This window comes from Mytilus galloprovincialis, chromosome 1 (assembly GCF_965363235.1).
Source record: "Mytilus galloprovincialis chromosome 1, xbMytGall1.hap1.1, whole genome shotgun sequence".
Classification (NCBI taxonomy): Eukaryota; Metazoa; Mollusca; class Bivalvia; order Mytilida; family Mytilidae; genus Mytilus; species Mytilus galloprovincialis.
The window spans coordinates 92058373-92084209 of NC_134838.1; the positions used below are offsets into that span (position 1 = coordinate 92058373).

Genomic DNA, 25837 nt, shown 5'->3' on the forward strand with positions numbered 1-25837 from the left:
TAAATTATATAACCTAAGTAGAACTACATACTTAGTTTGTTTAAGAGTTGAGTTTCTTCTTTTTGTAACTTTATTGTGGTGGAAAAGTCTTCAACGAAGTACGTATACATTTTGTATGAAGCGGCCAAGACTTATTCTGCATTTCTAGTATTTACTGCCTAGTATTTTTTGTCCGCTGCCAATCCAAATTACTGATTTTGATTAAATAAACATGTTATGTAATATACTAGGATGACGACTTTATTATTCTGCGCGTGTACCATACATATAAAGCAAACATTTATAAATATTTATTCAGAATGTTTCAAAACTATTAACTTGCGCCTTAGTTTTATCAATAATTTGTCGTGGTTATTCACATGAATAAAGACATCAGTAGTATACGTTCAATTTTGATTAAGGAATTAGTAATCATAGCTTTAACGTAATAAAAGTTGCGAAATACGAAAAGAAAAATGACAATAAATCAACATGATAATTATTCAGATTAGATGTGATGATTGCAGAACAAAAAGATTTTTGTTCTGATATCAAATATAACATCAATGATACGAACCCGAGGAAACACCTTTGGTGCTTGACTGTGACTGTTTTTGTTTGGCAGGAGCATTTGAGTAATAAGTTCCTGAAATCGATAAGAAACTATTTTGATTGATTGCCAAGGTTTTAATGTATTTTTTTCATATAAAAATTCTAAAAAGGGAATAAAAGATTCGATTCCATGATCCATATTGGGAGAGTTTTAATTACGAATTAGTTTAAACTTTATTTGCAATTTGTGCCCAAGGGACAGGTTAGAGGGGTAGATATTTGATTTATAATTTAGATATGTTTGACTATTTTAAATATGTTTATATTTATATATGAACCAACGTATCGGATGTATTGTTTCTATAATATATTTGTATTCTGTTAAACTGTTATTACAAATGTCACCATAAACATAATTTTCTTACTTACTTTATTATATACATGAATGACGTTCATATTCATACGGTTACGAAAGTATACAAAACATATTGGTAGTATCAATTTCTAGAGTGGTATTTCAATATATCTATATTGTTGCTTTTGGGATTTAACATCACGTAATTATCAAAGCTTTTTTAAACGAAACAAGTCCAAAAAATGTTATCAGTAGTATATAAATATTAGTCTGAAACGGTCATTTTGGTTCTAAATTGCAGTCAGTTTAGTTCTGTTCAATACCTTTCAGAAAATGCAGTATTACCTTGATTTGTACATGCAAAAACATCAGACTGAGCAACGTCTGAATACAACTTAATTGACTGCAAGCCAATTGTTTGAATACAATTATTTTAAAGCTGACCCATAATGATCGCTGTAGATAAAACTGTTTACTAGTTTAAAAAATAGAAAAAAAAACAACAAATATTCGACAGTTTTTTACAATTTACTAGGATTTAAGATGAATTTTTATTGTTTGGCTCAGATAGATTATCTGCATTACAATTCAATTTCCTTCAAATATGGGAGAAATTTATCATAGGAAGCAATCGATTTACAACTGCAGCTTTGTACAATACGTATCTTACATTTACGGAGTTAGAGATGATTGCCAATGAGATCACTTAGCCATCATCACTATCCACAAAGTTCAAATGAAGTGGATGTAAAAAATTATAGGCAACCATACGGCTTTCAACAAGGAAAAAAACTAATACCGTATAGTTGGCTATACAAGGTCCAGACAAGCCAAGATACATTCTTTTATTACTAAACACCTAATTGTATTATTTTTATAATGCCAGCGGAATGGGTTAACACTTTAGTATCATTATTTTTGCTAAAATATACTTACTTGTATAAAGGTCACAATAGTCTGTTGCTATGACTCTAAGTCCTGTGACAGGATGAGCCGGGGTTAATCTACATGTTGTATCATTGCCACAGAAAGAAAATGAGTTACAAGTAAATGACTCCGTCTGGATACATAGTTGGGCACACTGGTCAACAGAAACTGCTTGTATGTCGAGCATTTGTGGAGTTACCTTTACCGTTGACCTAGATTTACGCTTAAAGTCATTTAAATAGCTTCCTTAAATGAAAACAAAAGAAATATTTCTAACACTTATCAATAAATGTGTCACATCAGTTAAAGATAACATTTGATAAACCAGATTATAAAACAGAGATAAACAAAGAATATTCTATCTATTAGTTGGAACACAAATAGTAAGTCCTCTCAAAATTGGAGCAATTTATGAATCACTTTGTCATAAAACATTTATTAATTCGTTTTTGCATAAGTGTTTATCTCTGAATTTTATTCGTCTTAACTAAAAGATGAATAGGCAGTTTACCAATTTGACTGGCATTACTCTGAAATTAATTATGTAGAAAGAAGAACATACAAGGAATGGTATAACGGTGAAAACACCTTTATTCCTAGTAACGGGAGTATATGTATTGGTAAAACTGAATGGAAATAACAATGATTAAAACTATTGTTTCACATAACTTAGTTCTTTTATTATAAGGCTATAAGGAATCTTTATTAAAGTATTCAATTACTCACGACTATAAAATGAACACATTGAATCAATATTGCTGCCGTTCTTTGGAATATTAAGATGATGTGCCTGCAGTAGAGAACACGACTGAGAAATCATACAGTAAACGAAGGATTTGCAGGTTGATGAGAAAATGCATTTCTGAGCACAAGCCTCTGCTGTGGCTGTTATTGTTGTTTGTGTAGAAGAAATAGTAGATGTCTGTCCGGGTATGGCGGTGAATTTGTCCAAATAAGACCCTACAAACAGAAATGTAGAGTTTGGGCCACAACGAATTTACTAAGAAAAGGAAATACAGACAATGATAATTACTATGTTCATATATATATGCAGGAATTTCATTTTTTTTATTCTTAAAAGTTAGATTCCGTACAAGGATCACTGAAACTGTATTTAATTTTTGTCCATTATATATAAATCATTAGCAAGCAAACATCCAAAATGTATAAGCAATGTGGTAGAGCTAGTAACAGTGAATTGTACATAAAACTTTGAATTATTTATCATTATGGTACAATTTACATTCAAGTGAAATGAAAATCATGACGACAGTAAACATATTTTGTTCTTTTCTAGTGAAATTATTATCATCAGAGGTAAATAGAATTACATGAAACAAAAGCAACTTTTATAGCTCTTCTAATGAAAATATCTGATTCCTTTGATTATGTCTTAACATCTTACTATAATATAGATCACACTTGGGTCTATCATATATCAAATCTGTCCTGTTCTGTGCATATGTGCTAGCCAACAAACACACGCCCGTTTTATAACAGTAAACAAATGAGAAGCAATCAAATTCCAATTCAGTTAAACAAGATTCCGCACAATCATCTACCGAGATTCCAGTAAGAAAACCAGTCAAACCTTTCTGGGATTTATCTTTCATTGCCTTGAAATGACTTAATGTTTTGCCTGAAAAACAAGAAAATATATATTGCAGCATTTTATACTACAAAAACACCTGGCTAAATATGCATAGTTTTTGAGAAACGAAATGAGAACCCTTTACGGTGACTTTTGTGTAACCCTCCCAGTATGAACAAATGGAAATTTTTGTTTGCTGTTTGCTAATCTAATTTGGAGGTCAATGCCAATAATGAATTCGTTTACAAACAAAACAAATTCCAGTCTTAATTGAATTGTGAAATACATTTTTATAAGGAACTACGATTTAAGATAAGTATTTACAAAAGTAAATCAACAAGTTTGTTTTAAAACAAATGATCCTTTAAAATTCACCAAAAACTAATATGCTTACGACGAAGTCGTTAAGACATCCCTTGCATGATTAATATCAATTGGTTCAATTGCAAAATACAATACCGTTCTAAATCTAACTATTTATGATTTGTGATTTTCTAAACCGCGTAATGTTTTGATTGTACTTATAGGCCAACAGTTATATTTAATGGTACCAATTTGACTAAATGTAATTTGGACAAATAATCTTTCTTCAATGAAGACTGGAAATATTTGTAAATTAAAAACCTAATAAAACGGCAAAAAGCCGATATGATTGAAAACTAACTTACGCAAGCGATCGCGAAAAATTGGAAACATCTTATAATGGCTTAAATTAACATTGTGTATCTTTTAACAAACACTTTGTGTATACAATTACCCAACAATTGCTGTTCACCTATATGCCTCTTCATCAACAATTTAAATCATGAAATTCATTTATTTGCACCATATAAGACATAAGATACTTACTTGACAATGGTTTTCCATCGTTTCTTAATATATTGTCATTGATTGCTGTAGCATTAAACATATATATCTGAAAAACACAGTTTGGAAGTTTATACAACACAATCATTATCCAATATCAACAGCATGACTGCTGACAAATAGGTTATTTGACAAGCAAAATATAATTAACTTTGGAATATTAGATTATCACTTACTATACAAATAATCATAAATAAGTTTTTTTAATTTGCTGTTATCTTTTTTTAGTAATTTCAAATTAAGGAAAGAAATTTACCCTATGCATACATGTACATATTTTTCCTAGAACGATGAAGATTTATTTTTGATCCTTCATGGTTTATTACCATTCCAACGTTTGTTTTAGGGTTTTTATCTCAAACATGAATGTCCGTTGATGACATTAGAACTAATAAATGCCCTTTTGGATTTGTATTTCTAAATTTAAAGCCACAAGATTGCATGACAATTTTCTTTTCGACAACTATTACTGGATGTTCAAATCTTAAGAAAGACAAAACTTATTGTTTTCATATAACTTGAACTTAGAATATGTATTTGTTCCAATGAAGTTATTGTGGAATATTGTAATCAAATAAGGACTAAAAACAAAACCAATATGAAATTATTTATTTAAGAATTACTAGTGTTACAAGATAGACTGTCAATATGTGCAAGCAAATAATTGTCAGAATATTTTCAGAGACAAATGAAATTTAGATTAGAAATAGATAGGAAGGAAATTTCTCTTTCTCACGAACTGCATAATTTCAAAGTTCAATGCTCTAAGAAGATGGCTTGTTTATAAGAGAAAAGAGTTTGAGAATGTTTACTTACTGATCCGTCAGTCTGTGGAACTGTTATTTTCAATAATCCTCCGTAAACATTATCATTGATTGTCTCTATAATAGTATCTATGTCGGGTTCTTGGCGATAAGCTGTCAAAAATAACGAACATGCTAGCATGGGAAAGAGAAGAATTACATTTCCTAAATACTGTATACTTGTGTACTTTTAAATACGAGCTGAATTATCAAAGAATATATTTATAAACTGTAGTTTTGATTTTTGTGAAGCAATTATTTCCCCATGATTGTCATGTTCTAGTCGTAAAATTGATATGTATTGTAATATGTTGTGCAATATATTTAGCTTACGATATCTATAGATTATGCAATCATATGTATGCATATATCGCAAAGTATCAGTATGTACGAACCATTTTGAAGCGAACCTTTTTGGACAAAATGAGATGAACAAACAACAGAACAATTGATTGATTGATTTGTTAGGTTTTTGACCACTTTCAGTACTAGTTTTTTTGTAGCGGTCGGAAGCCGGTTTGATTGGAGAGGACCACTTACCTTCGATGGGAAAAGTGTTGACAGGCTAGTGATACAGTATTTTGTCTAATTAAACCCCCGAGCCCGAGGCCCATACAAAAGATACATTTTGCGTTATATGGATTATAAATAAAATATGTAAGTATTAAACAAGTAAACTATGTGGACCTGGTTTTCCATTTGCATCTGCACAGCCAAAAAAGAAAAAAAAATCAGTTATACAATGTAAGTGAAAAAGGACATAACATTGGTTGACAAAGAAATGAAGTAATTTGAGAAAATGAGAAAATGTCTATCAAATGAGATGTTGGCTATTTTCAGTGTTGATACATCTAAAATAAAATTCCTAATATCTTTCTGGTAATAAAAGAGTTCGTATCTAACAGCCAAACGGATAAAAACTGTTCAAGTTATCGGCAGTTAGTGACACAGTGGATTATTTCTTTCCTTGACAAAAGTGTGAAAATTATAGTGCGGAACAAAACATGATCTTACCCATTACTATTTTACTAAGTTTTTCGCCGATAAGGCTCAACTTGTCATCATAACGATATGAAACAAATCTGAGATATCATGCAATATACCAAAGAAACAAATGGAAGGCAATATTTTCGAGTATTTCATTGTCCATTAACAACATTAAAGTAATATGATCTAATATTCATGTTCATATGATTTTTTTGGAGAGTAGTTGACCAATTACTTTTCAATTTTCGTGGAATCGTATTTTGTAGGTATTTGATTTCATTCTTTCGAAAACGGCCACAAACATGCCAATAGAGAATCCCTTCTTCTGTGAACATTTACATCCTTGATTTACCTATACTCGCCAAATCAACGAACACCTCGTTTATCCTACAAATAAATCAATTGCTTGGTTTACACGGAATTTTTATTTTATATTGTCCTCGAAAAAATATTGTGCTATCCATGTTTCATTATCATTTGACTAAGTTAATAAAGCATGTTCTCTAATACATACTAAAGCGTAATTTTACCTCCATCATATTGTTGAGCTGCATCTACTATTGTCATGATGACATAAACACGAGTGAGACCGTAATCAATCTCAAGTTGCTGGAATCGGATGAGTGATGCATTGGTCATCTGTCCTAATTGATTGAGAACCTTTAGCTTGAATAGTTTACTGTTGGAGACAAGATATGGAAAGTATTGTCCTACAAATAAATGTTATAGTTTGATTATACTTCGTTATATTGTTTCCAACTTACCTTGACAGACTTTACTTAAAAAATGCTACCTGCTACCTGCATTATTCATAAAGGACCAGCAGTTCTTGAATGGATCACTCTTTTCCCAATACCGGTGTCATGGGTTTCTAAACCCCATGGAACATTATTACGAATGTTTCGTCGGCATATATATATCTTTCATTCATTATACGTATTGCAGCATCATTTCTCGTAAATGTAGCTAGAACGCTGATTTAAAATGAAATTCTGACATTAAATGACAGGAGAGGATGAATTGACCATCATAAAGAAAAAAGACATATAACTAACTTTAAATTATGTTTTAAGGATGCTTTTAAGAATCTCCTTTTTTGTCATTGTATTTTTAGGCTGTAATGGTTAGTCCGTTCTTGATAATATCCCTTTAGCGTGGCTCGACATTTATACCTGCCGCCATTGTGTTATTGTGATTAAGATTTTAACACAATGTTGACTGCTTATCCCTATTTTTGTCTTTTTTCCTATAATGTCTGTTTGTTTTTCTCACACATGCTTGTTGATATAATGGTATTATATGTAACTGTCATACAAGCAGGAAGTAAGCTAGCTATAAAACCCAGTTTTATCCACCATTTTCTACATAGGGAAATGCCCGTATCAAGTCAGAAATATGACAGTTGTTTTCCATTCGATTGATATGTTTTGAGTTTTTTTTCATTTTTGCTTTCAATAAGGGAAAAAAGTTATTTTAGAAGTTTTAATTGTGCATGGTATTTTACCTCCAAGCATAGCATGGTAATTTACCTCTAAGCATAAGCAGTATACCCCCTTATAAGACGTAATTTTTACAAATTTGCTCCCATCAGTAGAATAAACCTTGTTTGCACAATTAGTTGAGCACTTTAATTTATCCATATTATTTGACCCTCCTACAAAAACATTATCCGGTTATCGAGGTGGGAGGGGTGGGTGATAGTTTTATAAACTTTAAGTATAACCCTCAGTGTCATTTTAAAACAACATGCTCTACTTTAAACATATCAAAAACAACCAATTTACTTATTTGCGACTTTGTTTTTAAACTGATAACGAAACTATACTTTCACGATCAGTGAGTACTAAAATTGTAATTAATCGAATAATAATTGTTGTCTGATATTCAAGCATATGAAATAAGCCTTTGAAATGCAGAACGTTATTTAAAAGCACAACAACAGTAATTCAATCTACAGTTACAATACACATAATTTTACTGGCACGCAAATTTTATTTACTGGTGAATTGGGGTTGTTGATGTGATTGACAATTTCAACTACCAACCTGAAAAAACGATGACAACATGTTTTTGTTGATCGCCAGTATAACATGGTACAATATTGAAATTGTTTAGATCAGGATCATTGTCATTCCAATCGAAATAGTTGTATGTCAAATATAATCCTTTCTGAAAGAAAACCAAACTTGTAGGCATGACACACATTTGTAATTTCGGTACATTTATGAAAGGACTAATATGACATCCCATTTTGATTTTCTGTTTTCATTCATCACTTTTAATTTATAGGAAAAAACTGATTCTTCTGTTGTTAGCTTGATGGAAACAATTTGACAGTTGCAGTTTGCAAACCATCTACTAGTACTTCAATTTTGAACTTGCACTTACTTGAATTGCATATATTTGATATTTGGTTTGACGTTAAGCGTGACTATTATTGTTAAGGAATTTATGGTGTTCAGTTTATTGTTATCTTCGAATACTTGCCGTTGTTAATGCTGGCCTTCAGAGTGTATTACCAAGCATTCATAGTGAAATACATTTGTTTATTTAAGCACTATTTGCTAGTTAAAAATATCTTACGGTGACAGAAAAAATATCCAGTCTTATTGGCTGAGCATGAGTCAGTTCCGATCCTGAATCAGAATTCGAAGACCAATTATCCTGAAATGTGATTGCAACATATTAAAGGCTAATAAACTTTAGGATTTGTATCGCTCTATTTTTGGTGTTCTGTGTAGCGTAAACTTTGTTTGTTTATCAATTGTCTAACATACAATCTTGTTGTTGTCACAAAGTCTTGATTTCTTTTTTCAGTGCTATAGTATTGACATCTTTGCTTATTTAAAATCAATGCACAAGGGATGTATGGATTGACTTTGCTTTACTAAGATGTTCGATGAATATTAAATTCTATCGTACATTGAATATTTTCATTCTATCTTTCAATGAATATTTTCATTCGATCTTACTGAAAATTGCAACACACGAAGAGGCAATGTTTACAATGTCACAGAATTAAAATTAATTTGCACCATCTTGATGAGTGCCATAAATTTCAAATATTGCTCTGTTTTTTTTTCCATTTTGTTTATGGCATTGTTATGCATATACTTTGTGTGGTAATGTGGTATGCTACTCTTTGGAAGCTTCACTCAAACAGTAATAATATTTTGAAAGACGTATGCTAATCAGTTACTTGAAAATTCAACTAAGACAGATTCTTTTATTGAAACAGTTTTTTTTAATTTTCAGTCCATCATTTTCCATTTTCATGCATATGTTATGCAGTTATTGACTATTTTGCTATGCATTTTCATCGAGATCGATCAACAAACGACTTACTTTCAGGAAGTAATATTGAAATGTACTGTCGAACTGTTGTGGGTCTGCTAAATCTAACTTAAAATCACTGACAGTAGCTTCAAATATATTACAAGTCATTCCACGCACAGTTTTCTGTAAAACAAACAAATACAAATAAGGGACAAAATTAAGGTCGAAAGCACAATCACTGTCTTAAACGATGATCAGAAGTAAACTTATAAACTCTAGTATGTATGATTAAAACAAATAATAAAACAAAGCTTTCATGTTCAAATCCAAATATCTTACTTTCTCATTGTTTTTTTTCTTTCTCTAGGGGATATAAAATTGAAACGACTAACAAGTTATTCATTTAGAAACTACTCTAGGTATATACTGCATTATTATAGTTTTGAATAAAATAAGAATGATAAAGATCATTCTGATCATTTCAATGTTCGAATCGCAAAAACAAAAAATACAAATACCTGCCCAATAAACTTGTATGTCTTGTTCATATGAAAGAGATCCAGAGGATTAAGCATATGGTAAGATCCATTTTTCTTTTTGTCAATGAAATTCTTTGATATAGGTTTGATTGTACAATTTTGCATCCCTGTATCAATTACATAAGCTACACCTGTAAATAAAACGAAATTAGAATCAAGATGCAAACCATTGCTATCTTACTAGTGGAGTGAAGTTAGGCAACACGTTTAATTTTTTATGCACGCCCCTAAATCACGACGAAATCATATATTATTCGAAAACAATTTTATCTTTACTATTATGCACATCGTAAAAACATTCTTACGTTTCAGTTTTTGTCAAATCTACATCAATTGTTTAGAACAGAATATCTCACTATTAAACAAATCAGGATTACTTAATATATTTTCTGAATAATGAAATATGCATAAAACGAATAAAACTTTCAGAACATGTATGAAAAGTCATTATTTTTTTTTATGCAAGCAGAACATTTTTCAAAATAATCCAATTAAAATGATAGAAATAAGTAAAACCAAAATAACTCGTTTTGATACAACTGTCCCTAAAAGTGAAAAACTTGCTATTGCTATTAATTTGTCACACATAAACGTCACTATTTCTTTTGTCATAATTAGCTGTCGTTATTGTTTGTGCGTTACTCTCTGCTGAGAGATCGTGTGTTTGTTTGTACTGTTTTCCATTAAAACAGTGTTGCCATTTTAGCGATATTAATTTACATTGCCATATAAGCAGGCCTTGAAGTCGGAAAATTTTCGAATCATTTTTTTGTACTCATACTCCAAATCCAACCAATCGAAATGCTTGATTTCAAGTTTCGAGCAAGATTTTCGTGCTCCGAGCACTGAGGAAAATTTTATGACTTCAACCCCAGGAGGTGTTGCTAGCCATAAAACCTGGTTCGAGCCATAATCTTTTCTTCAAATTTCTTGTACCAAGACAGGTATATGGCAGTAAAATACTTCGTTTCTATGTTTGTTTGTGATTGTTTTTGTTGCACTTCGGTCTTCATGTTGTTTCATTTGTTTTCCTACTATAGTTGTTTTTCCTAGGGTTTGGTTTGAAATCCGAATTTGTCTTTTTTCTCGCAATCGATTTCTGACTTTTGAATACCAATTCCCTACTGATATTCACCTTTCGTTGATTTAAAGCATATAACATGTAACTTTTTTTTATGTGTTCACCTACCTGCATTATAATCATGGATGTGTTTCAAAGGGCTATTGCTGTAATACGGTGCCCCTGTTTGTACAATGTCATACCGGACAAGATTGAAGTTAGTGTCATACCATATCTGAATTATATTATAATATAAAAATATAGAGATGCGGTATAATTAATGGGATATCTTTCCCAATACATTTCGCCGTTGATCTATAAGTATAATTTTCATAACACATTTACCTATGGATCAATGTATATAAATAAACTCATCATAGATACAAGGACTAAATTTTGTATATACGCCTGACGCGTTTCGTCTACAAAAGACTCATCAGTGACGCTCGAATCCAAAAAAGTTAAAAAGCCAAATAAAGTACAAAGTTGAAGAGCATTTACTCATTTCGCTTGACCGGGTTTTGTTTGAGTTGTAGAGTTTGATTTGTGTTTTTGTCTTGTGTCTTATGGTCATGGTGTTTTGTGAGTTTTCTTTACTGACGATATTTTGTCTTGCGATTTTGATTGTCATTTTGAATGGTCTCGTTGTTTAAAAAAAACCAAGTTATATAAAAATACAAATAAATTATTAAGCACAATACAAAAGGCGCTTTTAGCAAGATGTAATCTTTCATGATTATAAGTTATGCCGTCATCAGCATAAAAAAGAAAACACATTCTTTTATAAGCTTTCTTTATTATTAATATCTTACAAATGCACGAACTATTTATCTAGTTTTTTGTTCTTTTATTCTTTATGACACTTTCCTAATACTTACATCACTTCCATATGTATGTTTGGATCCTGGAAAGGTTACTTCATCTCGGTAAGAAAAGTGACCACTCATTGATGGCATATCGTCATATTCAAGCAATCCTTTGAAATAAGAGGATCATATCAAACGACACGACACATAACAATAACTTTTACTGCACCATATGCGCATTACGGTAATTAATGTCAAAATAGGAATTAGAACACCAAAGTCATTTCATATTTGATAATTGATAACAACAAAAACAAAGTATGAGAGAGAAAACTGCCGAAACGCATTAATTCTAGTATGTCAAGTTAAAAAAATGTTTGTTTTTTTTCCTTTGTGAAGTTTCTTTTGCCATTAATTATCTGTTTCCTACAGGTGAATAGAAAAATGCTAAGGCTGCAATGACTTATGAACCAGTGCCTTTAAAGCAGGAATGTAAATACATGTTTAGTAAATTATCTTGATTTGGATTTTTTTTCTATTTCTTTCACATATGGAGCCCATTTTTGAACAATAACATACCTGAAACTATACGTGTTGAAACGCCGTAGTAGTCTGTAACCTGTGGATAAAATTTTAAAACAACATAAATTATTTCCTATCGGAAGGAGTAAACCATTACTTTTTCGTATGGGAAACAACATAACAGTGTACGTACACAAAAAAATTAGTAACAATCGTCGTACTCGGTCTGGCATGTAAGTTTATGTGATCTCACGATTGCGAATATATGTTAATAGTTCCTCTCAAATGAATAGAGGAACATGCCGCTAAGAAAAACAGCACAATTGGATCCGATACGTTTCAATCATTATGAATAATAATTTGAAATTATTTTGGAAAAGTAATGATTTTCTACCCTAGGATAATACCATACTTGTGTTTGGGGCACCCTTTCAGAACTTTTTTTATCATCATCATCAGCTCCTACTCAGATTTTGTAAAACGTCACTAGTGTTTGAGCAGAAAATTGATGAGCCAGGGGTATGTCATAGAACGTCTCGTCCTTTTTCTTAAAAAGTTCATCGGAAGGTACCAAGACCTTGTTGATAAATATTCCGTTTCAACTTCGTACTGACGTTGTTTATCGTCCTAACGATTGTATTATTCTTTCATTTGTCTTTGTTAAATCATTAATATTACTTTTACTGTTTGGATTGTTTTCTGTGGTGTCCGTTTGACGTGACTCGGTACTTATACATCCCGTCAATGTAAAATTGAGAATGGAAATGGGCAATGTGCCAAAGAGACAACAACCCGACCATAGAAAAAAACAACAGCATAAGGTCACCAACAGGTCTTCAATGTAACGAGAAATTCCCGCATCCGGAGGCGTCCTTCAGCTGGCCCCTAAACAAATATATACTAGTACAGTGATAATGAACGCCATACTAATTTCCAAATTGTACACAAGAAACTAAAATTAAAATAATACAAGACTAACAAAGGTCAGAGGCTCCTGACTTGGGACAGGCGCAAAAATGCGGCGGGGTTAAACATGTTTGTGAGATCTCAACACTCCCCCTATACCTCTAGTCAATGTAGAAAAGTAAACGCATAACAATACGCACATTAAAATTCAGTTCAAGAGAAGTCCGAATCTGATGTCAGAAGATGTAACCAAAGAAAATAAACAAAATGACAATAATACATAAATAGACTACCAGCAGTCAACTGACATGCCAGCTCCAGACTTCAATTAAACTGACTGAAAGAATTTGATTTCATCATATGAACATCAGGCACAATCCTTCCCGTTAGGGGTTTAGTATCATACCATCATAACATATATGAGAAAAACATAACCCGTGTCATGCCAACAACTGGTTTTTGAATAAATGTGTTTAGTTCCGATGCAAAGAATATATAATATGCAATCTTTAATGACCTGACAAAAGTATCGTAACTATATATCCCTTCTTAATAAGTCTTAATAAGTCAAGGGTTTTGTTAAAATGTGTTTGTTTTATCTTTCATTTTTGTTGGTGTGTTATGTATATGCGACTGTTTGTGTTGTTTCGGTTATTATTGCGTGACTCTGTACTTTAAAAGACCGCGTCATTATGTTATAGTTTTATTATAAATAAGAATATACGTTGAACGACAAACGACAAAATTATTTTTTTAATCGCGTAGTGGTATTTACCATTTGTGGAATCTTAGAAGTTATAAAGAAATTCTGAACAATTAATAAATCTCTTTTTATTTCTGAAATTAATTCTAACATACTTTTGATTTTTTAACACTATATGCCAACACTCCCCCATTCGAATTTATGTTATTGTTTTGTATAAACATTGAACGACAAAATTTCTTCCTGTGTGACGTATAAATTTTCTGACAATAAATGTGCTTTTAATTTGATAGATGCTTTGTGTTTTATTGTAATATTGCTACTTTTAAAATTGTAACACATTGATGACTACTGCACCCATATTTTGACTATTTTATTGATTATGTCTGTTTTGTTCACGCATCGTTGTAAATATAACGGAATTTGATGAGAATGTCGTACAAGTGAGAGGTTTAGCGCTATAAAACCAGGTTCAATCCTTAATTTTCTACATTTGAAAATTTCTGTACCAAGTCACGAATATGACAGTTGTTGTCCATTCGTTTTTTTATGTGTTTTGTCATTTGATTTTGCCATGTGATTAGGGACTTTCCAACAAATTTTCCTCGGAGTTTAGTATTTTGTGTGATTTTACTTTTTGCTTTTAAACCAGGTTCAATTAGTATTTTTTGTGATTTTACTTTTTGCTTTTAAACCAGGTTCAATCCACCATTTTCTACATTTAAAATTCCTGTGCCAAGAAATATGACAGCTGTTGTCCATTTGATTGATGTGTTTTATCATTTGATTTTGCCATGTGATTAGGGAATTTCCGATTGAATTTTCCTCGGAGTTTAGTATTTTTGTGATTTTACTTTTTGCTTTTAAACCAGGTTCAATCCACCATTTTCTACATTTAAAAATGCCTGTACCAAGTCAGGAATATGACAGTTGTTGTCCATTCGTTTTTTATGTGTTTTGTCATTTAATTTTGCCATTTGATTTGGGACTTTCCGCCTTTTGAATTTTCCTCGGAGTTCAATATTTTTTGTGATTTTACTTTTTGCACTTCATTTTCGTACTTTATTTGGCCTTTTAACGTTTTCGAAAACTGGATGTGATCTCAGGTACTCCGGAAGGATAGGCAGATCCTACTCCACATGTGGCACCGTCGTGTTGCTTTTGCTATTTCAAATCCGGTAAATAGTCTAATTCGGTAGGTCACATTCATGAAAAGGGAAGGGTATTCTAGTTACGATATAAAGAACATATCCGATATCATCTGTGAAATGGTTATTCCATTAACTCGTGATGGCGTCCATAAAATTTAAAGGGATGACTGAAACTTCACAATTTGAAACTCTTTGTTTAATAACTGCCGTGTGAGCAGCAACCCTCTATCAAGAAAATCATGATAGGAAATATAAACTCGAGAATATCGTATCAATTGGGAGATATATAATCCGTATTCAAGAGCTGCTGGAATGTTGCTACATAGAAATGGAAAGTTCACAATTGGGAAGCTGAACTTTTGTCTAAAAGATTTTATGCCCCACCTATGATAGTAGAGGGGCATTACGTTTTCTGGTATGTGCGTCCGTCCGTCTGTCCGTTCGTCCGTCCGTTCGTCCCGCTTCAGGTTAAAGTGTTTGGTCAAGGTAGTTTTTGATGAAGTTGGAGTCAAATTTACTTGAAACTTAGTACACATGTTCCTTATGATATGATCTTTCTAATTTTAATGCCAAATTAGAGTTTTGACCCAAATTTTATGGTCCACTGAACATAGAAAATGATAGCGGAAGTTTCAGGTTAAAGTTTGTGGTCAAGGTAGTTTTGGATGAAGTTGAAGTCCAATCAACATGAAACTTAGTATACATGTTCCCTATGATATGATATTGCTAATTTTAATGCCAAATTATAGCTTTTACCCCAATTTCATGGTCCACTAAACATAGAAAATGATAGTGCAAGTGGGGCATTCGTGTACTATGGACACATTCCTGTTTTTGTTTTCAACTGATTCACGTCGTCGATTTCTAAATGTAAGTAAAGATATTATATGCTTGGTATCTTTGGTGAGTTTAATCAACCACTGGGTAGATGCCAATACTGTTGGATACTTGATTTAGTAAAATAAACACTGTTGGATACTTGATTTAGTAAAATAAACACTGTTGGATACTTGATTTAGCAAAATAAACAGTAACTATTTACAAATTTTGCATTATACAAGAAACAAAGGATTTTTTACCCAGGGAATAGCTTACCTTAGCTGTAATTTGCAAACTCGTCGGATTTTTAAAAAAAATCTCAAATTATCTTCTACCTCGTATCTCATTAAACCATTCATTTTTCATTCGAACGTCAATAACTGAGTTTTTTTTTTAAAAACTAAACGTCATCTGGCATAAAACATTGTAAGCTTTTTAACTTGGATGAGGCTTGACAACTTGGCTCATTAGAGTAAAGCACCAATAAAATATAGTAGATATCAAATGACCTCACGTGGATTGCTAAAATACCTTTATATGCAAAGTGTTCTGCATTATTGTTAATATATTTTTTATTCTAGTGTCATTTGTTTAAATTCTTTAAATTTTTCTGACACTATGAAGGACACGTAGACCCAAATCATAGGAAGGTTTGGCTACTAATAATTGTTTTTGGTAAAATAGATATTTGAAAGTAAGACTTACAAACCCCAATTGTCCATAAGTCTGTAGATGAACGCTTTTCTGGTTGATGGCATCTTGTAAATATCCATATGCATCAGCAACAGCAGTTTCTTGGTTTGACAAGCCATTTACTGTTCCTTAAATACGAAATAAACAACCATTGTTTTTAGTACCGTTAATATCATAACTACCACGTCCTCATGCAACGATACGGTTCCTTGTCCGGGTATAAATTTAATCCTGTTTTGCTATTTGTTGTTTTGATAAGTCTTAGACTTTCAATAGATCTTCACTTAAACGATTTATTGTCGAATATGCAAATGAAGCAAAACATTTTGTACCGTATACGTTGTCACCACCATTAGGTCAATACCTCTGTTGATGGAATGCAAGTCCCGGAGAGTACATGTATCACCAGCCACGTAACTATTTTTTCGTTACCAGCAAGATATTACAAATTTTCGTTATTTAAATTATTTAGAATCCAGTAATCTATCACCTCATGCAAAGCTCTGATTCCTTGCCTGGCTATAATTTTTGTCCTACAGGGTATATAAACCCCTTATTTTGTATAAGTTTTTTCGATTTATCAAACATAGTGACCTAAAATTTCATTAATTATATTATATTATAAAAAGGTGTCGTTAATATAATTATATCAATCTGTCTATTAAAATAAGTTTTATTAATTTCAGTTATAAAGATGTTAAATACAAGTATGTTAATTAGAGTTTTATCAAATACAGAAAACATAGGAATGCTTTCGAACAGAAAGTATATTACATGTATACGGGCAAACAAATGAAAGATATAAACAACAAATAACATCAGTGGTCAATTAAACATAAGTACGATGTGGTTTGTCAAGTAGATCAAGTAACACATTTTAGTAAATAACCCTGGTTTTAAAATGAAACTTATCCACATGGTTAACAGGTTATTGTATCAATCATTACTGTTTTTACCAAACTCGTTTTTGCATGTTGCAAATTTCATACTTACTAGATTGAGAACTCTCTTCATAATGTGGGCATAATTTACAAGTCTACATTTAACGTCGAAAATACTAATAAGGATGTACTTAGGTGAGGTTTTGGAATTTGTGTCAAATGTTCGGACTCCTTGGTTTTTTTCCATACAATACAATGTAAAATATTTTGCCCCATAACACCCATTTATTTTTTCATATAAGACTAAATAGCTCATGAAAGGTCATTTACCAAAACTTTAGAAGATTTTTAATTTGTTTTCTTTTGTTTTGACACCCAAATACTACCAAGGCAAAAATAAGGTAAAAGTCCGAGTCAGCCTTTTCCGCCATATTTTAAATCTCAAATACCTCGAAAAGGAGGTCCATGACCTATCAATATTTTTAGCTTATCTTTATCCTTAATTGATGCTCGACCAGCTTATAGTATCAATTTTAATTTCTTAATTTCTTAATTTTTACCTAACCTCACCTAAGTACATCCTTAATGTTATTTCGCAGAAGTTGACAGAAAACAAAACAAAGAACGTTGACATATATAACTGCTTCCAAATAAATATGTTTATTCCATATTGGTATTATTTTAGTAGGTTTCTCTATACGAATTGGATTTTGAATAAAAAAGCATATTCACCTGAGAAAGTGTTATTCACCGCGCTTAACGTCACGCGCTTTTACATGCAACGTTACAGTAAAATGTTTCCTGTAAAATTTGCTTTGGTATAATATGTTTGTCATTAAATACATTTTCTTCTCTCGGAATATGGAATAAAACAATTACTGTCTTTTGTTTCGGTAAATATGAGGTTTAATTGACTTTTGAAAAACTGATATTCACTTCGGCCGTCGGCCTCAGTGAATATCAGTTTTTCAAAAGTCAATAAAACCGCATATTTACCTCACCAAAAGACAGTAATTGTATAATATTTGTTTACTTCAAGAAGACATAAATTTCAGATCTTAGTAAAAAAATATAACAACGGGAATTATCAAGACTTAACCGAAGACCTACTCGCATCAAAATTAATTGAGAATAAGTAAAAATGGAGAACGTTATTCATTTTTGTTTTATATCCATAAAGATATTCATTTTTGTTTTATATCCATAAAGATATTCATTTTTGTTTTATATCCATAAAGATATTCATTTTTGTTTTATATCCATAAAGATATTCATTTTTGGTTTTATATCCATAAAGATATTCATTAGTCAATGTAATAATAGGAGTTAACAATCTTACAATACAAATGTCCAGAAATATCGTAGTGACCAAACTACACTAATGTTTACATCATGCATTCTTGTATTGGTTTGTTGTTCAGTCAATCAGTGACAATGTTTTTATATTTGAACTCTTGGAAAAGTTATTTAGAAAATAAGATATTTGTTTCTTAGATATAGATACCAAAGACTTATAGAAGTTTATGCTATCGTTATAAGATACTAATATCAAAATACATTATGATTATTTGTTTACTACTTGCTTTTTTACCGAACAAGACATTATTTACTCTTTTCTATGACAATATTCAATGGTAAAATTTATGTAAGATGTCAAAATGCAAGTGAAATATATTCATAAAATACCATGCGTTAAAAATCGAAGATATTCAAAGCTTAGTATTTTCAGCGTTTTTTCCACATAGGACCGATGGATGTACAATTTGGTTCAGATGTTATTGCTCTCTTTTAAACGAACAAAAACCAAAGTTTAAAAAAAAATTATATGAAAAATAATGTGTGGTTTGATGCTGAAAATAAGTGAAACCCATATTGCTTAATTAGATTAGATTTCTTACTCTGGTAAACTGTATAGTTGAAACAAGGTGATGTATGAGTTTTCAAATATGTTTGTATGTCTGAGCGTCTGTCTGCATAAAGTTTACAACCAGACATAAATGGCGCTTTGCAGAAATCAAAACTATTACAGATGAAACCATAACTCTGTGAACAGTATGTTGCACAATCTTGCCATGTATCAGTAAAGTCGTAGCTTTGTTTGACGTCCTTTGATGATATCACGTAAGATGATGGCCTGGTTACTGTAGTAGCTTGAGAAAATTTTACTAAACGAGATGAAAATAAGAAGATAAGCAATAACAGATTTTGTTCTTTAATAGAATAAGGTCATATTATTGAAATCAAATGCAACTTTTGATCGCATGTCGAGCACCAATTGTGTACTCAAAAGTATTAAATACAGTTGTATCGCCGTAGGCTCCATGACATCTGAAAGAACTAACATTACATTTATTCTATACTATTGAGTTGAATAGTGTTAGGGTTAAAGCTCGATAAAAGAACGAAATAATTGTGTTACACCTTTTATTGAAAAGAATCAAACCCTTTGTGATGAGGAACGTTATTTAATTCTGCTTGGGTTAACAAAAACAGTCTGTGTTAAAGGGGGTATCATTTGGGGGGGGGGGGGTTCTGATCCCGGATCCCGCTTACACTATGAACGTAAGCATACACTATGAACGTAAGCAATTCTCATTTTTTTGTAATTTCCCGTGTCCCGCTAGACTTCATTTCCCGTATTCACGGCACAAGAGTTTGACCTTCACGTGTCACGCTCACAAAAAAATCGGCAATCCCGCTTCACGCTTAGACCCCAATGAGATCCACTTGAAGAGGTGCACTCCATCAAGAAGTACTCTTCATTGTTGGGAAGCGAAATATGTGATACACTGTACATAAACAAACTTATTAACACAATTTTTTTGTTAATTTATAACATTTCAAGGATCACTATGGCAAATGTGTTAAAATGCGTGTTTTGGGCTCATCGTTAGTTTAGTATCCTGAACCGGGTTCTGATTACCCTTCTGGAGTACATGATATCCTCCCGGGTTTGGGGTTTTTTTTTTTGGTGGTTTCGTGTCGCTCAGTCTTACGTTATCTATCATATATTTGTATATTGTTTGTGTTTTCTTCGTTTTTTTTTTATGCTGTGGTGTTGTCAGTTTATTTTTATTATCCTACGAGTTTGAGTGTCTCTCTGGTATATTTCACCTCTCTTTTATGCTACTCATATTTGGATATTCCAATTATTGCTCCTAGTGTACCTTAAATTCAAACTATCATTTAATCTTCATCGAAAACAACACAATGCAGGTTATTTTACATACCATAATCAGGAGCAATATTGGTAATTGTGCAGGTAAGATAGACCGATGAAGAATCATAGTTAACTCTAACATTCTGTAGTCTTATACTGGTTATATTCATAATAGCTGGCAGTATTCTCTGTGCTTGTAGCAGTAGCAGGTCTGTATCTTGCTCTCTAAACGGCCCTGAATTAGAACAAGTCATATGACACAAGTTACTTCATATATGTGTCAATTATATTTTTGCAAGTGGATGAAATATATCAGAAACTTTCTTCTTCAGTAACTTCATTATTAAAAAAGAAATATATCTACCGATCAAAACGACATTGGTATAAAGAACTTCAGTACAGAACAGAATAATGAGCAAACACTTACCATAAAGCAAGCTATAAATTGCACTCGGTCGACAAAATTTGAAACCATTTAAAAGAGTTCGGATTTCAGCTCATTAAATTAAACAATTAACACTAAAAATGAGTCTATAGGGCTGCAGGATCGTTGTGTGTGAGAGAATTTGTCGAAATTTAACATATCTGTGAATTGCTTATCATTTTACTTTTTCAAGCAATTTTCACATGGAGAAATCATACAAAGGAGGTTTACACCTGTGAAAAAGGGGAAATAACGTTTTGTCTGGCCTGATTTTTCACTTGATTGGATTTTAGTTTGAGGAAACGGTTGAACGCAAAACGCTGTATAATAATTCTTCAAAGTAATGCTTCATGCGGAGTCCATGGAAAAATATACCGGCACATTTTTGAATGCGCTCACTAATGAGTAACACACTCTCCGCAAGTCAAAGAACTCGTGCAAAAACTGAAGGTGGAGGGGTATGTGGTATTCTGAATTCTTAACAACTTTTTAAATGTCTAGTGACAATCCAAATTTATCTTCCTTCAGATCGGTCTATTCCATATCATTGTTTTGTGTATATATTTCATAAATAATTGATAATAGTGTGCGAAATATTGAAATAGATTGTTTAATTTAACAGTGGACGATGATAGTTGAAATATAGTTCATTAGTTGTGTACCCTGGAAATAAACTATTTGGATACCACTGGGTAACAATGTATCATGAACTGATTAAGTCAAATATGATACAAATTATCAGTACTTTTTAAGGATGACAAAGATAAAGAAAATAAAACATTTTCATTTGGCCGTTCATCTATTTAACTGTTCATCCGTTTTTTTCAAATCCGACTCTTGACTGTGTGGTACATAAAAGCAAACCCGAAATTGTTATTTTATATTTGATACATACAGTTAATTTACATTTACCTGGTAATTGCAGTTGAAATGTAAGGCTTGACATGTTCCTGTAGCAAGAAGAAATGTCAAATTCTGAAACTGACCTCTTCCCAGTATCGAAGTTCAAAAAATTTACTAAAATATTCAAAGGGTCCATATCCGGCTAAATAAAAGAAAACACAAATCATTTAAGAATATGACAAGTAATCGAGAAATGGAACCAGCCTACATTTACAAATACTCCTAGTCGTCGCATTGCCTATAAAAATAAACTGTGTATTGATAATAGGAAACAAAATTGAACTTTAGAAAAGACCGATTACGTGTCCTCTAGGTAGAGTAATAAACTTACAAATTGATATTATATTGAATGAAAAAAGCGTAAAATATGAATAAAATAAATTTCTTTGGATTTTTTCTCCAGTATCCAGAGATTCATAAGCTTCATATGTGGTAATGGTTTTCCTCATTGTTGAAGACCATACTGTGGCGTATAACTGCTTTTATTTACGTAGTCTCTAATGGATAGTTGTCTCATTGGTTATCATATCATTTATACTCATTTTATATCTGGCACTCATACCACATCTTTCTATATCTTTAAACTTATATTACGTTGTTATAGATTTTAATCTCAAATATTTCTATGCCACTACTAAACTGCACAGATGTCAACGATGAGTGAATTATAGGTATGGTAACTCCTTTCATGGTTTACTGCTATAATCTCGAATATACAAAATCCTTACACGAAGTTGATAAGAGCAAAACATCAATCAGAATCAATAGCTATTTAAATGTTGCTCTACAAGTTCCCTTGACTCAAAGTAAAACAATAGTATGTCGGGTTGTATCTTACTTAGGGTTTTTAGATTGTAATTTAGAAATCTGTCACAATTTCCTAGATTGATCTTTATGTAAATTAGACACATCTTATCTGATATGTTTAATCGAGCGCAGAACTTTTTAAAGTTAAAAAACTTGGTAAAAGCATGGTATATCGGTTAAAAGATTTTTATCTTATTTTACATTGTATGTTTCTAGAAATGTACCCACAAAGAACTAATGTTTTTTTGCCAATTAGTTCCTGTGTAATGGCTGTGCACAAGCATATTAACATCGAAGATAATTAAATTTTCACGGACAGTTGATGTGAATTCAAATGGTTGATTGGTGTTCCTGTGTAATGGCTGTGCACAAGCATATTAACATCGAAGATAATTAAATTTTCACGGACAGTTGATGTGAATTCAAATGGTTGATTGGTGTTCCTTTTTTGACAAAAAATAAATGTGGTCTATCAAAAACACCAATTAACCGTTTTATTCATTTGCCGGCTCTCCAATCCAAGCTATGTTGTTGTTTGTCCGCATACAGCAAATGACAATCAACTTTCTTTAATTGCACTGTCCGTATATTAATATAAAAAGGTTAACAGAAAAAAAAAACTAACTGTGCATCTTATTATCCTTCCATCTTAAGAGAAGCAATACATATAGAAAAGTAGTCCTTTGTTTATTCATGTTGATCGTTGCGACTTTGCTTAGTTTTATTCTGTTACCTATATTAACATCGGACTCGGACACCTTAGTTGTACTGTGTGTATTACTGGGTGTTTTCTTTTCATATTGGCACGAGATATAGGGTTGAGATGTAACAAGTATTTTAAACCCGCAATATTTTTGCTTCTATCCCTGAAAACCCTAAATCTTTTTTTTTGTGTATTTTCTTTTTTATTTTGGTTGATTTATCTATTTCGGAGTTTAGCATGGCGTCAATTTCGCTGAAGTTGTATACATTATTGTTTAGAGAACAGTTGGTGTGGGATTTTCTCGATACTTGAAGATCCAATGATAGCCTTAGACTATTTTCTGCACTTTTTTCTCATTTTCCACTTCCATTCTCAATTTAATTAATCAACGTAACTATAAGTTTGAATTTTGAACTACTACATCAACGGATATTTGAATTTTACTGTCGCCTTAATTTGCAGTCAGATTTATCAAACGTATGCTCAATCGTGGTAGCAACATCATGCCAAAATCCAAAAATAAGGAAAATATAATATGTTTCTGTTATTGAAAAATTGTGTTGTTTTACATACATTTGTTCATTATAAAGTGCTAGTATTTGTATTTAGCTCATTAGTGGAAATATCTTACCACATCTAGGGTAACTTCTAATGAAAATGGTATATCTGTTGGTGATGTTGAACCATCTGATGGATATTCTTTATAGCCGTCCTATTAATAAACATCTTTAAAGTATTTCAAAAAGGTCTCTAAAAAGAATATTTAGAATGATTCTTTTTTTTTTACTGGCCAGTAAATTCGTTCGTCCAGTAAATCAGTTTTTTAATTATGTAAACGAAGTGAATGGACTAACTGGACTGAATGAAACCTTACATTGAAGCACGAATAATAACACTCTACTATTGTGATTATTCAAAGCATAATTGATACATGCATTTTCTATAAACATCTCAAACCTTTTTCTATGCAAGATAATGCAATCGTAATATAGACAATAAAAGGGATACGTTTAAAGTAAAGTTTCTACACTAAGGTTATGAATGTATACATAACTTTATCTCTTCATAAAATATGAACACCTCTAAGAAGAATATATTTGCACAATCTCTGTTTGTCAAATTACTCGAAACAAAGTTAAATCCGACAATTTGAAAGATATGTGTGTTGATATAACAAAGATTAAGAATAAATTTTGTTTTTTTTTAAGATCATGGAAACTGATTTCTGGTTTACATGACGGTCGTTCTCGTTCTGATTCCCCTAAAAAGCTGATGTTATTTTGTATAGTTTATCGATACAATTCAAACCAATATTTAACAAATATCAAGAATGAAAGGCACGCACATTAGAAATGTCAATTGTATAAATAATTCAGTCAGTGGCATAAATAATATAACACATGATTCTAGACGAAAGACATTTGTCTGCGTTAATTGTTTTCAATCATGGTTTTTATTTGGCTTAATAATTACAGAGATAATTAAATAGGAGCAAACACTTGTTGTTGTTCACAAATCTTCTTAAAAATAAATGACATGTAATCAAAAACGTTTTGAAATAATAATATAAGGAATAAATATATACACATATTAAAACATTTACACCACTAGAAGTGCATTTCAAAAAACGTCTTTCAAATAAAGCTCATGGTCATAATATTTTTAAAAAACCCTAAACATTATACAATTTTACATTATAGAGCTTGTATAACAGGAAAGGGTCAAAAGTATTTACAAATCAGGACAACTTAAAATAGATGGGCAGCCGATTTTCAATATGATATGTTTATTATTTAACCCCGCCGCATTTTTGAGCCTCTCCTAAGTCAGATGCCTCTGGACTTTGTTAGTCTAGTATGCATTTTATTTTAGTTACTTCTATATATTTCGGAGTTTAGTATGACGGCCATTATCACAGAACTAGTATATTGTTTTTGTTGAGGGACCAGCGGAAGCACGCTTCCGGGTCTCGCTGCATTGAAGACCCATTTGACACATTCCCCATTTCCATTCTCAATTCTATTTGCAATTCAGTGATTTTGTTGTTCCTGTGTTTCCCCCAGTTTTTGTTGGTTATCCATATTTGATTTTGCTTTATCCGACTATTGAACAGCGGTACATTGTTGTTGCTTTTATCTATATCGTTGGGTCCATGTTGCAAATTTGACAAGATGTAATAATGTTTGGTTTTGATAAAAGCAGTAACGTTTTTCTATGTAGTGAAGTTTTTCTTATGTAGTGAATCATGAAAGTTACTCACTGTTAAAAAGTAATAGTTCAGTGTACTATTATACCAGACGCCATTATATGGAAACAATCTTTTACCTGTAAAAACATCACAGGGAACACCCCTAGACGTTCTCTAAAACAAAACAAAAATTAATGGACGTGACATGTTTAAATAAAAAAAAAAAAACGTAAAA

At 31.6% G+C, this 25837-nt stretch overlaps 1 protein-coding gene across 1 annotated transcript in view; it reads right to left on the minus strand.

The window, feature by feature from the left end:
* Positions 1 to 25837, minus strand: part of LOC143044643 (uncharacterized) — a 51692-nt gene that overhangs the window by 509 nt on the left and 25346 nt on the right. The window contains exons 10-29 of the mRNA XM_076216704.1: positions 25675 to 25776; positions 24046 to 24126; positions 21914 to 22046; positions 20648 to 20812; positions 19316 to 19582; positions 16549 to 16664; positions 12322 to 12361; positions 11815 to 11912; positions 11066 to 11171; positions 9856 to 10007; positions 9407 to 9520; positions 8645 to 8725; positions 8107 to 8230; positions 6592 to 6771; positions 5088 to 5188; positions 4254 to 4320; positions 3219 to 3452; positions 2540 to 2773; positions 1823 to 2059; positions 557 to 625 (exon numbers count right to left, since the gene is read on the minus strand). Of these exons, the coding sequence (XP_076072819.1) occupies positions 557 to 625; positions 1823 to 2059; positions 2540 to 2773; positions 3219 to 3452; positions 4254 to 4320; positions 5088 to 5188; positions 6592 to 6771; positions 8107 to 8230; positions 8645 to 8725; positions 9407 to 9520; positions 9856 to 10007; positions 11066 to 11171; positions 11815 to 11912; positions 12322 to 12361; positions 16549 to 16664; positions 19316 to 19582; positions 20648 to 20812; positions 21914 to 22046; positions 24046 to 24126; positions 25675 to 25776 (2701 nt within the window). The remainder of the gene's footprint in view (positions 1 to 556; positions 626 to 1822; positions 2060 to 2539; positions 2774 to 3218; positions 3453 to 4253; positions 4321 to 5087; positions 5189 to 6591; positions 6772 to 8106; positions 8231 to 8644; positions 8726 to 9406; positions 9521 to 9855; positions 10008 to 11065; positions 11172 to 11814; positions 11913 to 12321; positions 12362 to 16548; positions 16665 to 19315; positions 19583 to 20647; positions 20813 to 21913; positions 22047 to 24045; positions 24127 to 25674; positions 25777 to 25837) is intronic.